The following is a 15,829-nucleotide window of genomic DNA, read 5'->3' as shown; positions in this document are numbered from 1 at the left end:
GACTGGTAAAGGGGAGATGAGTATGAGCATAGGCCATATATCCTAGGAGTAAATGACGCTACCACAGATGCGATGCCCAGCGCTGGATGGGAGGAAGGGACATCTAACACATTTCTGGCATATGTGATGGATATGGAGTATGCAACCTATGCGATGTGGCATTTTGGGATATACATGGAAAAACGCATTGGTCTCTGGGAGTGGAAGATTATCACTGTCTTGTATATGAAAATAAAAGTGAATTATGCAGGGTGTGGGGGAGGAGTTATATATTAAGAATCTGAAACCAGGTGTTTCTGAACTTCCCTAAGGTTTGTGTTTTGTTACTGATTACATGACTATATCATGGGGCACTGCAATGATTGTCACTATATTTGATGAGAGGTTGGTGAAATACATCATGCTTAGATATTGTTGTCTACTAGTATCAGAGCAGGATGCTCGTTTTACCTGTGAAAATAAAAAATAAATGTTTTAAAGATTCCACCCAAAAATTTTCAACAACAATTAGACATGGTCTATGGGACAAAGTAAGACACCAGATGATGTGATAAGCAAAGGATAGAGCCATTTCCTAAGCAGAAGGTGATAAGGAAGTACATAAACCTTACAGTTTGTCCTACTGCTTTCACTTTGTGTTTTGCACTTCTTACCTTATCTGCTCAATATCATGGAATTTGTGTGTTTAGTGTGCAGTTTAACCCTGCCTTGGTACCTCAGAGTTTGAGACATAAGCTCAAGCAATGTGCTTGGAATAAAAACAACTAAACAAATGAGGGAAGAGGAAAGTGACCACTGCAAATAGGAATTGAGCGGTGAGGAGAACATAGCCTTGCAGCTGTAAAACTCACATCACACTGGCGGGTAATGAAGACAGAGGGAGTGAAGCACCCTGCATGTGCAGAAACTGCATTGCACAGGAAGTGTCCAGGACAGGAGCCCTCTATGTATTGGAACTGCATGACGCAGTATCTGGCAGACATGTGCAGCCCAAGCACAGGCAGCAAGGAAGTTACTGCTCTAGGCACAAGTTAAATACACAGGGGGTAATATACTAAGGAGTACTCGAACAGTGCAGCACAGTTTTGCACTGTGCCTACAGGCTTTTATACTGGTAGATAAATAGACGCAATGTGACCATGCATTATAAGGAATAAAATGCCCTCTGCCATACATTGAAAGTATTTCAAATAATCGCATAGCTAACGTGACTTTATAAAGGAAGTCTGTGACTTGTAATATCCTTCTCCTATAAGACAGGTTGTACTTTATCATATATAATGCTTAGGGGATTAGCGTACCTCCCATATTAATGTCAGTCCCATACCACATCACCTCAAATCAGAAGATGTAAATAGGCACATGCAGACTTTTAGCCCATGGATTCAGCAGGCAGTGGCTTGTGATAGTATAAAGATTTATGAGCATGCAGACATTGGCAAGTCCACAAGGGACAACAAGCAGCCCCAGGCAAGAGCAGCATTTTAAGTATTCTTTTGTGACTGTGGGGGTAAAGGATTAAAAACCTGCAGATCAAGCTAAATTATATTTAAATCTTCCGTACAGACAGTTTAGCTGTCTGTAGTCAACCAATTTATTGTATCCAATGTATACTTAGAGTGGGCTATGGGTCTGCCCCTGTTTATGATTCAGTGGCTTACTTTTCAATCTTAGTTGCCACCTCCTGCCACCTCCTGGTTCAATGGCTCCATTCTTAGATTTGTCTTGCCCAAAGGGGCATTTGCATCTCATGTTGGCTCATTGAGCATTTTCCTTCCAATACTGATGTCAGGATCTTGCATTGCAAGGCGCAAGGGACTTATTTTTCTCTCTTTCTCCTTGTACCCCACACCTTCTTCATTCCACTCCTCTTTTTATTAATATTGTTGGGGCTCCAACTGCCATGGAACACTGTGCCACTGTGATCGTTAGCAGGGATTTCGGCGTTTAAGGACTACTCAGGATAGTTATGGGAATCTTTATCACTCTTTTATTTAGAGATATACAATTAACTAGTTGACAAAAAACTGAATTCCACACTTGTTTCTCAAAGAGTCTTCTTCTTTTCCAGGTCCTTCGGAGTTCCTCTCTGCCAGCACCATTGATAGAAGCAGAGAAGCAGGTAAGTATCTGCCCTTCTTTTCTAGAATATGGGTTAGTGATGGTGAATTGTGCTAACTAGGGAGGGTGCTCGTTAGCAAATTAAAAATAGTCAATAAACAAAAGGAATTAGGCAGCCCCAAAATAATCACTAAGGGGTATATTCACAATAATTCTTTTTACTTCCTAGCGGGCGCCATCTTGAGAAGGGCTTTGACGCTCTTCCAGCGCCATCTTGGGTGTACCGGAGGGTCGTTTTGCTCCCCACCTGGAGGGACTATTTAAACCAGTCCTCCGAGCGCAGCGGGATCGCGCAGCGGGTCGGCCTCCGCTTTGCCAGAGTCTTGCCAGAGTCCTGCCCGTCTGCGCCCGTCAGCGTCTCGGCAGCGGCCGGAGCTGGACGGTGGGGTGCCTATTTTTGTATTTGCTTGTAGTACTTCTGTGTTATCTCACAGATATGTTTTGCTATATTTCGGCAGACTTACTTGCCTTACGCCCCCCCTAGTGGCCAATGTCATTCTTTCTTTCCTGGCAGCCGGGCCTTAAGAAAAGGTTGTCCAACTTGCGGTTGGCGTCTTCCAACGTCTATCGGAACTGCGCTGGACAATATTCCAGCCCCTTATCAATGTCTTCTTCTTAATACTAGATCCTTGACCTGTCCCTCCCTTGATATCTGGAATTTATTACAGAATTCCAATATATCATGCCTATTTCTTACTGAGACCTGGCTGAGTGACTGCTCTGCACCTGATTTAGACAACGCCATCCCTCCGGAATACAACATCTTTAGGAGGGATAGAATATCAGGCAGAGGGGGAGGTGTAGCTCTTGTGGTAAATAAAAACATTCCCTGCTCAACCTTCCCGGTAGAGAATATTCAGGAATGTGAAGCCTTGGGTTTCACCCTTCAGCTCTCCCCCCTCCAGGCTTGTACCGGGATTCTCCTGTATAGAGCCCCGGGACTTGCAGGGCCGTTCTTTGATGAACTACAAGTAGCTCTCTCAGTCCCTTGTCTCAGATCTGAGCATTGTATTCTTCTTGGGGATCTCAATGTTCACATGGATAATACAGCGGACCTCGATGCAATGAAACTCAGTGACATCACAGTTCCATTAGGATTGTCTCCGTTTCTGCAGAAACCGACACACAACAAAGGCCATACTCTTGACCAGATTTTTTCAACAAAATCTATTACGATAACGTCCATACAACCAGTATTATGGTCTGATCATTTTTTGATCTCTTTTTTTGTGCCTGCCACTGCTCTTACTCGGGTGAGAGAATCAATAGAGACCACGCGAACTTCGCGCCCTTTCCATCTGCTTTCGGTGGATATGTTATCTGAGGCCCTTACCACCGTTCCATGTCCTCTTTTGGGCAATTTGGAAGAGAATCTTAGTCTCTTTCAGAATTGGCTGACAGCCAGATTTCAGACCTTAATCCCCGAAAAAAAGCTTAAATCAGGCGAACGTAGAGCTTCGGCCCCATGGTTCACTCCCCAGCTAAGGGAGCAGCGGCAGGGTTGTAAAAGAGCTGAGAGAGTTTGGAGACGGACCTATGATATGACTGAGAAATTGAAATTTCGAGCAATAACTAAAGCCTACCACCAGTCAATCTGGAATGAAAAAAAGGCCTATTTTGAGCGTCGAATTGATGAGGCTGAAAATGGCTGTAAAGAAATTTTTAAAGTTGTTCTGGATTTCACCTCTCCAGCTATCTGTACACCATCTCATACTCATTCAGAAGTATGGATAAAACAGCTTGCAACTTTCTTCACCAGTAAAATCACAACCATTCAAGCCTCTCTTTTCCACCCTAGCTCTCAGTCGGTCGTGGGTCCCTCATCCCCCCCTTCATGTAGGGAGGGTCTAGGCCCTTCTCTTTTACAATTTCCACATCTATGCCTTGACACTTCTCTCGAGCTTTTGTCAAGCTTGAAATCAGGTTCTCCACTTGATCCGTGCCCGGCTAAACATCTGGGGAAGGTGGCACCCGCTTTAAATGCCTTGCTGAACCCCCTTCTGAATTCTTCGCTGTCAACGGGAGTGGTCTCGCAGGCATGGAAACATGCTCTGATCCTGCCATTGATCAAGAAGCCTACCTTGGACCCCCTCATCCATGCCAACTATAGGCCTATTTCCCTTCTCCCTGCCCTGGCGAAAGTGGCCGAGAAATTTGCACATCGGACGATTTCCAATTTCATCGAAGGAAACGACCTGTTGCATGACACGCAATCTGGGTTCCGTGCAAATTTCAGCACGGAGTCGGCTCTTCTCGAGGTCACGGATGCCATCAGGGAAGTACTCGACTCTGGAGGAAGGGCCATGTTGGTAATGTTAGACCTGTCGGCGGCCTTCGACACCGTCCCTCATGATCGCCTCCTTGTAAGACTCTGGGAGAGCGGCATTCGGGGAACGGTGTGGAATTGGCTTAAATCTTTTCTGGCCGGCCGCCGGCAAATGATCTGGGCGCCCCCTTTCTCCGCTGATATGGCTCCACTAGAGGTAGGGGTACCGCAGGGTTCCATTCTTAGCCCCATGCTATTTAACATCTTTATGGCCCCTCTGGCGGTAGTCGCGGAGTCTTTTGGCGCCCAGATCGTATCTTACGCCGATGACACCCAGCTCCTGTTCACTTGTGATAGGGGCGGGTCATTCGACGGCATACAGATCAGGGATTGCCTTGGTGCGGTTTTTGAGTGGTTCAGGTGTAATGGATTAAAGTGCAATTTCGATAAGTCGGAGCTGCTCTTTTTTGGTTGCACCTGTGAACCAGACTGGAAAGCTTGGTGGCCACAAGATCTGTTTCCACCTGACAACGTGTCTCTCAAGGCTAAAAATTTGGGAGTGATTGTGGACAGTGAATTGTCCTTTGGGCCACATGTTTCGTGCCTCTCAGGTAAATGCTTTGGCATTTTACGGATGCTGAGGAAGTTTCTTCCTCTAGTGTCTTTCCAGCATAGGAAGAATATTGTTCAGGCCTTGATCGGATCTCGACTGGACTACGCAAACGCCCTTTTCTTGGGTCTACCAAAATATCTTTTGACCCGTTTGCAAGTGGTCCAGAACTCGGCAGCCCGTGCTATTTACGGGCTCCCGAGAAGAGCAGGTGCCACGGCTTTACTGAATTCTTTACACTGGCTACCGATCGCTAAAAGAATTCTTTTTAAGTGCCTGACTTTTGCCTTCAAAGCTTTACAAGGATCTGGCCCTAAGTACATAAGGAAACGTCTCTCCCGATATGTACCCAGCAGGTCTTTGAGATCATCTTGTCTATCCAAAATGACAGTCCCGGTTATCAGGCGTGCAAGGATGGGAGGTCGATCGTTCCGCTACCTAGCCCCGAAGGAGTGGAATGAACTACCACTTTCTCTCAGACAGGCTCCCAGTCTCCTTGCTTTTAGAAAATAGCTTAAAACGTGGCTTTTTACTAAATAAACTTTTTACTAAATAAACTTGATCCTTCTCGTCTGTCTGCTTTTTTTAGTTGTTATGTCTTGTTTTGCCTGCCGATATTCTTCATCAAAGCGCCGGGATGCTCCTTGGAGTAGCCGAGCGCTATAGAAGAAATAAATTAACATAACATAACATAACAATAACGTGTGATAACTAAAGCAAGAGTAGCTTAATACAACTCTCAACATCGCAGCCTATCGCGGGAAAATAACCCCGTGTCAACGTGGAATTCACAACAAAGCGGCCCCATGTGATAGTTTGCCGAAACCGCGGCCAATGCTCACGATACAACCACCTCGACGGAGGTAAAAACACAAACCCCAACGCCAAAAAACCTGCGATGGGCCAAAGCGCGATAAGAAAACAGTGACAACCAGCGCGAGGGCAGCAATACTCACGTGTAATGTGAGAAAAGGCACAAGAACAGCATACCGAAAATGCCACAGAAAAAAAATCATCAACAGCGGAGTCCCACGGATGCACCCTGACCGACTGCAGAGGACAACATGTACACCGTGGAAGAACAGAACCGACAGGCACACCGCATGAAAGTGACCAGTGGCAGACAAATCAGAGCCACAGGAGCGACTCGCCCATCGTGCAGCATACGCACATAAGCAGAAGTGCACCTCGACATTGACAACATCCCGGTACAAACAGCAACCTCTCCACAACTAAACACAGGACACAACTGGTTCCGCAAATGTGCATAACATGGCAAATCACATCTGAAACTGCAGGAAAATGTAACATGACAATGTATAAGTACAACCTGCAAATATGTTTTAATCATACATGCAGTGCAATTGGACATCTTCTATTGTCCCATGATTGCCATAGACGGCCACAATGTGATGTGCTCATGAGAAGTAAGTGTCAATGATGGAGTTCCTACGGGCCATTCCTGCCGCAGCTGCAGTGGGATGTGGGCCACATGCCCCATCGTCACCATCATTGTTCGTTACCGCTGGAACTGGGATCCATGGGGCATTGGTGCGAACACAGATGTTGTGCAACACACAACATGCAACGATCATCTTGCACACGATGCCCGGACTGTACAGGAGCTTGCCACCTGTGCCGTCCGGGCACCTGAAACGTGACTTCAACACGCCAAATGTGCGTTCAACGATGCCCCTGGTGTGTATGTGGGCCGCATTGTACTGCCTCTGGGCGGGTGCATCCGGGTCTCAGAGGGGTGTCATCATCCAAGGGCAGAGTGCATATCCTTGATCACCTGTGACAGTGCAGGGAGAAAAGAGTCAATACTTGGTTCGGCAGGATGTGATGGCAGGCCCACTAATACAGTGACGCCTGTGCTGGCTGTGTGTGAGGTGAGTGTAAGCCAGCCCTTAGGGAGTAGCTGGTGCTGGAAACAACTCCAACAGTCATCAGGCACTCAGAAATGCAATGTCAGTACAACAACGGGGAATGACTCGAGTCGCACAGGGCTAGTGGCCCCGGATGCACAGCGGCCGACACGGGTCCACCGGCATGGGATGCTGACCTGTGGAAGACTGGGGTAGGGTCATGAGGGCAGAGCAGGGCCTCACATGTGTCATGGGTGCCTTCCGCGGAGTGTCATGGGGAGAATGTGAGGCCTACCCCCAGGGCATGATGCAGAGGGCACATGCCAGCTGTGTCTGGCAACATGGCAGACATGAATGCCACAGACCCGGGCCAGACACCAAGTCCGTACCTGTCCGTTGCTGATGACAACCCCCAGGCCACAGGAGGATGACGGTCACTCTTGGCGCACAGGGTTAGTTGCACCACGTGTCGCCGTCTTGCGTTGAACAGGGTTAGTGGCACCACGTGTCGCTGGCTTGCATTGAATAGGGTTAGTGGCACCACGTGTCGCAGGCTTGGGATATGGAATTATGCCTCACTGATCTAAGGGAGTCTTGTGCTGTGACCGCTGCCACGGATTTGGGGTCACTGCCATTCAGGACTCAGGACACTGTTCCACATGTGGGACCTACTGGGCCAAAGAGGACGCCGGTGGAGCATGTAAATTAGTAAGGAGTGATGTGGACCAGCATCGGGGGGCCAACGATGGTCTGCGGAGGCTGCAGAGGTCACGGGACTGGGGCTTGGTGCTTGCACCGGCACTTGTTGGGCCCTCTTTGACACACGACGGTGTCGGCAGGTGAGCAGTGTGGCACTGGTGCACTGGGGCAGGCAGGCCTGGTCTGTGCATCAGCGTCTTGGGGTGCAGCAGGTGCACAGGGTCACAGGCCCCGCTGCTCACGGTGTCGGCCTCGTGGCAGGCCGCGCGGCGCCGCACTGTCAGCGACGTTGGCCTTCTCGGGAGTGGTCCACGCCCTGCACAACGGGGTTTGTCACCACACCCCTGCACAGCCCTGACGTACTCAGGGCCAACCCACTACACTCACGCACACAGGGGGGATGCAGCGTGCGACACTTCCGCTATCTGTCCCACGGCCTAGGGTGACATGGTTGCGTCCAGTGCTCACTACTCTCCAGTCACCAGCAGTTGTGGTCTGCATGGACATATCAGTTGTTTGCATTCCAATGTAGCCTGCACATCCACGCCTCACTTCTAGTTGTGTACTTTCCCACTCACGTGTCACTTGCATCCTCGCACATGGCTGCGTTCCTCATCTCCACACGTTCAGCTGTTGTGTAGCTGTGGTGCCATGAAATGTCTGTATTGGGTGCAGGGGTAGCCCAAGATGACCATGGAGTGGTGTAGTCGTGTCTGATAGGTGGTCGTGTAGTTTGGCATGTTGTATGTGGTTTGGTCATGTGAGCATTCCCACAGTTGTGCATTGTGTGTTGGTGGCTTTGGGGTGTGTGATGTGTTGATTTGGCACTTACCAACGAGCCGTCCCGTTCCATATGTGCCATCCTGGAAGCGCTGGTTGATGATGGACTATCGGAAGATGAAGGAATCATGCACACTGCCTGTGTAGTTGGCGACGACATTGGTGAAGAGTCCCCGGTGGTCCACTATTGCCTGCACATTGATGGAATGCTGATGCTTTCTGTTGCGGTAGTGGTGTGCAGTATCCGCAGGGGGCACAAGTGGAACATGTGTGCAGTCGATTGCCCCCAACACGGCCGGGAATCCGGCTATGGCGTAGAAGCCTTGCTTTATCTCCAGCTGTTCCTGAGCAGTGTTGGGGAAGTGAAGGTACTGGGGTATGAAGCTGTGGATGGCATCCAGAACAGGTGTGATGAACTTTGATAAGGCTGGCTGTGAGACCCCTCCGACTCTGGCAGTTGTTGGTTGGAAGGTACCAGAGGCCAACAGGTGCAGCACAGCCAGCAGCTTTGTCTGCGGAGGAATGTTGGTTGTCCGCTGAGTTGGTACCGTCGCCTGTGGGCAATGTGGGTCAGGATGCTGTGGATGGTTGCCCTTTTGAGCCTGTGGTGGGCAATGACTTCCGCGGTCGTTAGGTCTGTGAGAGTGGTGCATTTTTGGTAGGTCCCCTGTCTTACTCTGCACCATCTCTGTGGTGGTCCTGGGGGGGCTGGTCCGGGTCCTGGGGGTGGTGGCGGTCCTGGGGGTGGTGGCGGTGGGTGTTGTGGCCCCGTTGGGGATCCGAGCTGCATGATGAGTAGCTCCATGGTGTCATTTGCCCTTCGGGTGTGGCTCTGTGCGGGGCCCCATTGCCGACTGCGGGTAGTCGTCCGTCTTTACACCTGCTTGAGGCAGGTGTTAAATACCTGCGGGTAACGCGGCCTATCGCCTGTTTTTGGTTCGCTTCGCAGATCTGGCAGTTCGTTGTGAAAGTGGTGTTGTGGTGTTTTTGTGTGTTTTTGCACGGAAACGCCTACTATGCATCTCATTAGGGTTAGATGGTGGTGTCTGCCGTGGTGATAAATTTTGGGGCAGTTATCGCGGGAATACTGTCGATGTCTGCAGTTTGCACCAGCTTGTGAATGGGGTGTTAGGTCTATCTACACTTTTGATGCGTTAATGTGGAGATAAATCGGAGATAAGTCCTTGTGAATATCCCCCTAAGTATTTTATTGCCATTGTATGCTTTTCTTTGGAAGCAAAATTATCTGTCTCTTTTCTCTCTCTCTTTATGTATTCAGGTTTACCTCCTCCGGTTCCTTTTATGTGCCTCCTTTTTTCCTCTTGCCCACCCCTTCTTTCTCCCCTCCCTACTCCCTTTTGTTAAAAAAATGTTAATTACATTTTCGGTTCCTTACTGAAGAACCAGGCACGCACCTGACAAAGCCAAGCCCCTCCTGGGACGCGGCGGGATTCTGTTGTGCACCAGTGGTGAGGAGACTCCGTCCCGAACATGTACTTCCCGCTCCTCCTTTGACGAGATAGGTTCTCGCTGGGCCGGTTCTCCACGCTCTCCTTCTCGAGTGATGATCTCGGATTCCCCATCGACCCCACGCCCTCCTTCCTCTCGATGCTGGCTTCTCTCCTGTTCCTCCTTTGAACTCCGGTGCGACCCCTCGTCTTCCTCTTGTTCCGGGGCATGCGTGAAGGCATGGCTCCTCCCTTTTGCCTGACTTCCGGGCCAGGCAACAAAGAACGGGCTGTCCGATGCGCTGATTTCAGCAGGTTGGTGACACACCCATAGCACTATCACTAGGCAGCCATCTTTTAATGGTTTTTAATCCACTCCAAAATTGCGGCCCATGCATGTGTACATGAATATGAACAGCAGCCATCTTGGGACCCTTTTCTTTCTAAGTATCCCAAAATAGCCACCATACGCATGGGTGCTCACATAAGGCAGTGACATCAATTGCTTTTCTTAAACTTTATAAAAAAATCTATTCCAAGACAGCTGCTATGCATGGTCCTTGCACTGAAGCCAGTCTGTCATGTGAGAGGAACTCTGTCACGGCTTAATGAGCTGTGGAAAACCTTCTTCCATTTCCAGAAGAGGTATTACAATACAGCAGTTTGGACAACTGACATATCACTTCATTTACATGTAATTTGTGGACTAGCACCACCACACACTGACAGAAATGGACAGAGCTCAGACTTAAGCGGAGCACTGAGTACATCTCTGTGAGGAAGTTTTGGTAAAATCTATGCCCTCACAGACTTCAGCACAAACCCGGCAAGTGACAAAACATCAAACACACAAATAGTGATCGGGGAATGCTTGCAAATAGTTTAACCACTGGTAATTGCTCGGGCTAGCATTCCAAACCATCGTTTTTTGCCCACCATGTCACCTCAGATTAAACCCATCCATCCACAAATCAGCCTTAGTGTGTGCCGCTTGATTCCAGTGCACAGTGAGCAGGGGACCCACTTAGGATGTTACATGACACAGGCCTTGGGCTGCTTGTGTTCTATTTCAGAGAGGACCTGGCCTGGCAGCTCGGCCTGGACTGTTCCCATGGAACATGGTCAAGACTGATTTGCATATGGCTGTGTTTAATCTAATACAGCACAGTGGGCAAAAAGGATGGGTTGGAATGCTACCCTGAGTGATTGCAGTGGTTAGAGAATTTGCAAGCATTCCTTCCATCACCTTTTCTGTGTTTAATGCTGAAACATAACACTATCACATATGTATTCAGTAATGAAAACACTTTTTAGGTCGAGCCTTGCTCTGCGAGGCATGCTGTATTAGGGTGTGCACTGAAAGTCCAGCCCACTCTCCACCGACATTTTTCATTTGCTTGTGTCATTGTCCTTCGTAAACGCTGGCTTCTGAGTCGTTATTTGGCTTGTTAGTCCCTCCTTGGTACCGCCTTGTCGGCATTTGTTACCTCCCATAACGACTGGACCATTTACTGGTGGTGTTATACGGTCTGCTTTAAAAGTTGGTGACCACTATTTTCTTTAATGCCCTTCCCGTATTCCACCCATGACATTCCAGCACCCGCCCACTTTTATATTATTAAAGTATTTATTTACTTTAGAGCGCAGCCGCACTTATTTATTTATTTATTTATTTTATGGCGCATGGCCACTTTCAAGCGGCCACGCGCCTTTAATATCTTCTGAACTTGCTCTTGCTCCTTTTAAAAATGTATTATTTGCTCATTTATTTTGCAAACAATGCACGCTTTTATTATAGCGGCCGCGCACCTTATTTTCCCTTGGAGAAGCAGCCAATGGCGGCCCCACGCCATTTTTTCATTAACAACTTGCCAGGACAGGCAGCTGCTGAGAGAGATCGGGCTTGAAAGGTTAATGCGTCTATTGGGCCATTCCTGTAATTTAACTCAGAGTTGAAAAAGAAAAGTCGTAATTGTTGTTCAGCCGCCCACTGACTTCTGTGCAGGACCCACCCTCCAAATGCAATCTTGGTGACAAGGCTTACGACATACTCAGGGTTGCAACACGATGCACCACTGTTGTCATATCTGTCAGATTCAGGTCATTCTCTCCCAAGAGGGGTGGGTGCTGTAGGATAAGTCTGACGACGCCGGGAGCCACCTGTCTAGGGGCGAAGAAAGCTAACTGGCCCGGGGCTAGAATAGTCTCACAGACGCAAGGGTGCTTGCTCAGGACAACGAGCGTGCACCGAAAGCCACCTGTTTTGGATTATGAAAAGGGTTTTTGGTTTCATAGTATTTTTTATTTTATTTTTTATTTCAGTCAGTATTTATCCATATTTATTGTTTCCTGATTTTATTGTTGCTTTCCTATGCTTTTTTTGGGTGGAGCAAAAAATATGCCCCTAGCACATGAACGCGTTTCATTAAATGATAAATGTCCATTAGAATATTGACGTCTTTAAAGTTTTGATGCACTAAATCGTTAAACACCATAAACAATAGACTGACTTGAAAATGTAACACTGTAGTCGGAGCGCGTGTGCCCATGTGCCCAGCAGCTCTTCAGTCTTGATTAAAAAATATTATTTTTAAATTAAAATATACTCCATTTGCTGCCCATGTGCATAGATTGAAACATAATCTGTCTGAGTTTACGTGTAAAATTCATTTAAAATGTAAAACCTATAATTATAGTATTCTTTCTATGACTCGAATAAAGTTAAATTGATTGATTGATTAATTGATTGATAGTAATAAAATGAATGTTCAAGACAGAATGCATCGGGCAAAGGACGTTGCTTATTTAGCGAGTCAAGAGAGCTGGCAGGGGGAATCTCAGGTCCGAGAAGTTTATTGGCTATTTTTAAGGTCTGCGACGTAGAATGGCCCCGCCCTTAATATATACTAAAATTATTTTCGACAAACGATGTTGGAAGTTAACATAATGTTTTCAATTCGACGTGTCTGGAATGCGCCTTCTCTATAGAACTGTTTCATGCAACATTGATAGACAGACATGGGCCACTGATTAGGATGCAGGTGTTGTTTTCATGCACAGGCAATGGAGTTTAGACACGAGCCACAGACACAGGCGTTTTGTTTTAATCTATTTTGAAGGGAAAAATTATATTCCTATATTAACATATAGAGTGTGGATTTCTTTTCGCAGAAATTTCAGTCATTCCTGTGTTAGGAGGTACAGATCCTGGGGGCGTGGCTAGGCGCCCGAGGAGAATGGCGGCGCCGGAGTAGAGCTCCGTCCGAACCAGGGTTCACCGGCGGTTCGCGCGTCACACGCGAACATTGAAGGGAAGCCTCTGCAGTCTCAAGGTGACGGGCATGTCCTGAGCCCACTTATGCCGCTGTGATGGTCTTCCTTCCGACTCTGCTGTGCCTTTTGGTCCCGGTCGTAGCTCTGTAACGGCCGCGACTGCCATTTTGTTTCTTGCATGCCCGAGATCCCCTCAGCAGCGCGTTTAGCGCGCTTTGAAGTCCTGGATATTTCAACGGACCTGCATTGTTCACAGCACTATGGGCGACACAGATGCCACAGCCAAGCATTTCCAGGTGACTTTTTCTTGACTCGTACGGCTTTTTTGTGACTTATTGGACATTTCTTGTTCTCCTCAAACCCGGCAGCCATTTTGGGACTTCATTCTGCTTCTCCTGGCTCTTGGTATTTTTGTTCTTTCTGGCCTGGCATATTTTCTCGCCAACTCTTTTTAGCTGCCTCTCTTTTATTTTTCAAGCTCTTTTGATCCCGTAAGGTGCCTGTTTCGCTTCTAGTCTTCCGGTGTGTCCCCGGTGAACCTGCACTTCATAAGACGAGTCGATGGCTGATTGTTCCAGCAAGGTCCATAAGCGCAATTATATTAAGAACTCCAGGCTTTTCACGGAACTGGCCCATTTAGAAGCCTCCCAGTCTCTACCTCCCAGTGAGATGACGTCGCATATGGAAGCCTCTTCTCAGCCTTCAGCAAAAACGATGCCTAAGAGATTGAAAAAAGATCCACCTTCGCCTCCCAAGTCCTCTTCGACCATCTCGATGGAGTTACTCCTTGAAGAGATACGGGCCTTGCGCCCTTTTATGGAAGAAACCAACGCTAAGTTGCAGGTTCTTACTGACAACTGGGCTTCGATGGATGAAAGAGTGTCGTCAGTGGAGCGTGATGTCTCTTCTCTTCAGGACTCTGCAGCCAAAGTCACCCATCTGCATGCGCAAGTCTCCTCTCTCCAGAAGCAGGTGGAGGACTTGGAAAATCGAAACAGGCGCAACAATCTTCGCCTTTACGGCCTGGTGGAAGGATGCGAGGGGAGTGACCCTATCAACTTTTTCAAGTCATTTCTTCCCAAGCTTTTACACTTGCCCGAGGACCCATCGCTCAATATCCAGCATGCCCACAGGCTTGGACGAGTCTCCTCCTCTTTATCCGCGCCAGCGAAGCCTAGAGGTGTAATAATGTATTTTCTGGAATACACAGATCTGCTGAAAGTTCTTTCAGCAGCCAGAGCCTCTCCTCATCTCACATGGTCGGGTTCCACTCTGTTCTTTGCGCAAGATTATGCCAGAGCCACTGCGAACCGACGTAAGGCCTTTTTGGACATGAGACCTGACCTTCACTCCATTGGTGCCCGATACGGTCTCTTCCACCCTTGCTTATTTAAAGTCACCTACAATAATAAAACCACGACATATGAGGAGCCTACGCGACTTCGGAGTTTCCTGAACTCTTGCAGCCAGTCTGACATGGAGCTCTCTGGGCCTTCCTCTTCTCTCCCACCGTGACTTTTTCCGAAGATGTATTATGCTGTTCCAGTTTTCAGTTGTTGCTGATTTTTGTAACTCAAATGTTCTTTGACTTATGTGTTCTCTTGATGAGTTTATACTTTTTACAGAAATGTTTGTTATTTACGTCATAGTTTCTTGGTCCGCCCTATCCATTGCTTGTCTAATGTCTTTGTCGTTTGCCGTTGCCTAACCTTGTTATTTTTCTTCCCTCGCAGCTCAATGTTCCGCGTTCCGCCTTGTTCCTCTGGTCGGACGTCTCGCTGACCCCGAGTGTCCTGCCTTCTCCAGTTGGCCCTACCTCCCGCCCCTCGTCTCCACGTACGTTTTTGCATGTTCCTGTTCCTGATCGTACCTCCCCTAACTTACCCCTTGTAAGTATTCCTCATATCCTTTATGATATGTTTGTTTTTGTTCTATTTCTATTGACCTTGATTTTTCCCTTCATGTTTTCAGGTTTATTGGTGTCAATACCTTTTTTACGACCTTTTTCCTTTTCTCTCTCTCTTTTCCCTTTCCTCCTCACCTTTCATTGGCTCCCTCGGTCAAGCTTCTTTCTCATTATACACTCCATTCCCTTGTCACTTCACTTCTCCTTTGACTTATTTTTACTTTCCTCTCCTTTTGGCCGTTCTCTCTCTCATCCTGCTTTTTCATTGGTCTCTTTGCGCATATTCTTTTTTCTCTTTCATTGGACCTTTATTATTATTATCTCCGGACTTTATCTTATCGTTTCACTGATCTTAGTAACACCTTGGTTTTCCTCTATCTTTATGGTATCTCTCAGTCTTCTCTTCCTCTTCCTGCTCCTGTCCATTCCATTTCTTCTCTACTCTTTTTCTTTCTTTCTTTTTCCTACGTCTTTTATTTTTCGCGAGGCTTTCTCTCAATGTTTTATTCCCTCTTTGCATTATTCTTTTAATAATCTTTAATGTCAGTGCGTATTGTATCCTGGAACGTTAAAGGTCTTCACTCTCCCATTAAGAGGCAAAAAATTCTTTCTCATCTAGCCAAATTGAATGTAGACATTGCCTTCTTGCAAGAAACACATTTGTCTGATGTTGAAGCTGCTAAGCTCAAGAGGGGTTGGGTTGGTGATGTTTTCTCTGCCCCTGGGGATGGTAAAAGAAATGGTGTGGCTGTGTTAGTTTGCAAATCTCTTTCTCATTCTCTCTTGTCTTCTGAGTCAGATCCCGAGGGCAGATGGTTGTATGTCAAACTTTCCTCGAAGGGTATTCCCTTCTCCCTT

The 15,829-nt window shown here is 47.5% G+C and overlaps 1 protein-coding gene across 2 annotated transcripts in view; it reads left to right on the top strand.

Moving 5' to 3' along the window:
- The window catches only part of HYAL1 (hyaluronidase 1), a 368,981-nt gene that overhangs the window by 238,198 nt on the left and 114,954 nt on the right, over positions 1-15,829 (top strand). Inside the window, exons 2-3 of one of the 2 annotated variants that reach the window (XM_085625098.1) lie at positions 2,072-2,122; positions 14,799-14,954. In XM_085625098.1, coding sequence (XP_085481224.1) covers positions 2,072-2,122; positions 14,799-14,954 — 207 coding nt within the window. The remainder of the gene's footprint in view (positions 1-2,071; positions 2,123-14,798; positions 14,955-15,829) is intronic. The other variant, XM_085625099.1, reaches the window with a different exon arrangement.

The sequence above is a fragment of the Triturus cristatus genome, chromosome 9 (genome assembly GCF_964204655.1).
Source record: "Triturus cristatus chromosome 9, aTriCri1.1, whole genome shotgun sequence".
Classification (NCBI taxonomy): domain Eukaryota; kingdom Metazoa; phylum Chordata; class Amphibia; order Caudata; family Salamandridae; genus Triturus; species Triturus cristatus.
This window is presented reverse-complemented; position numbering and strand designations above follow the sequence as displayed.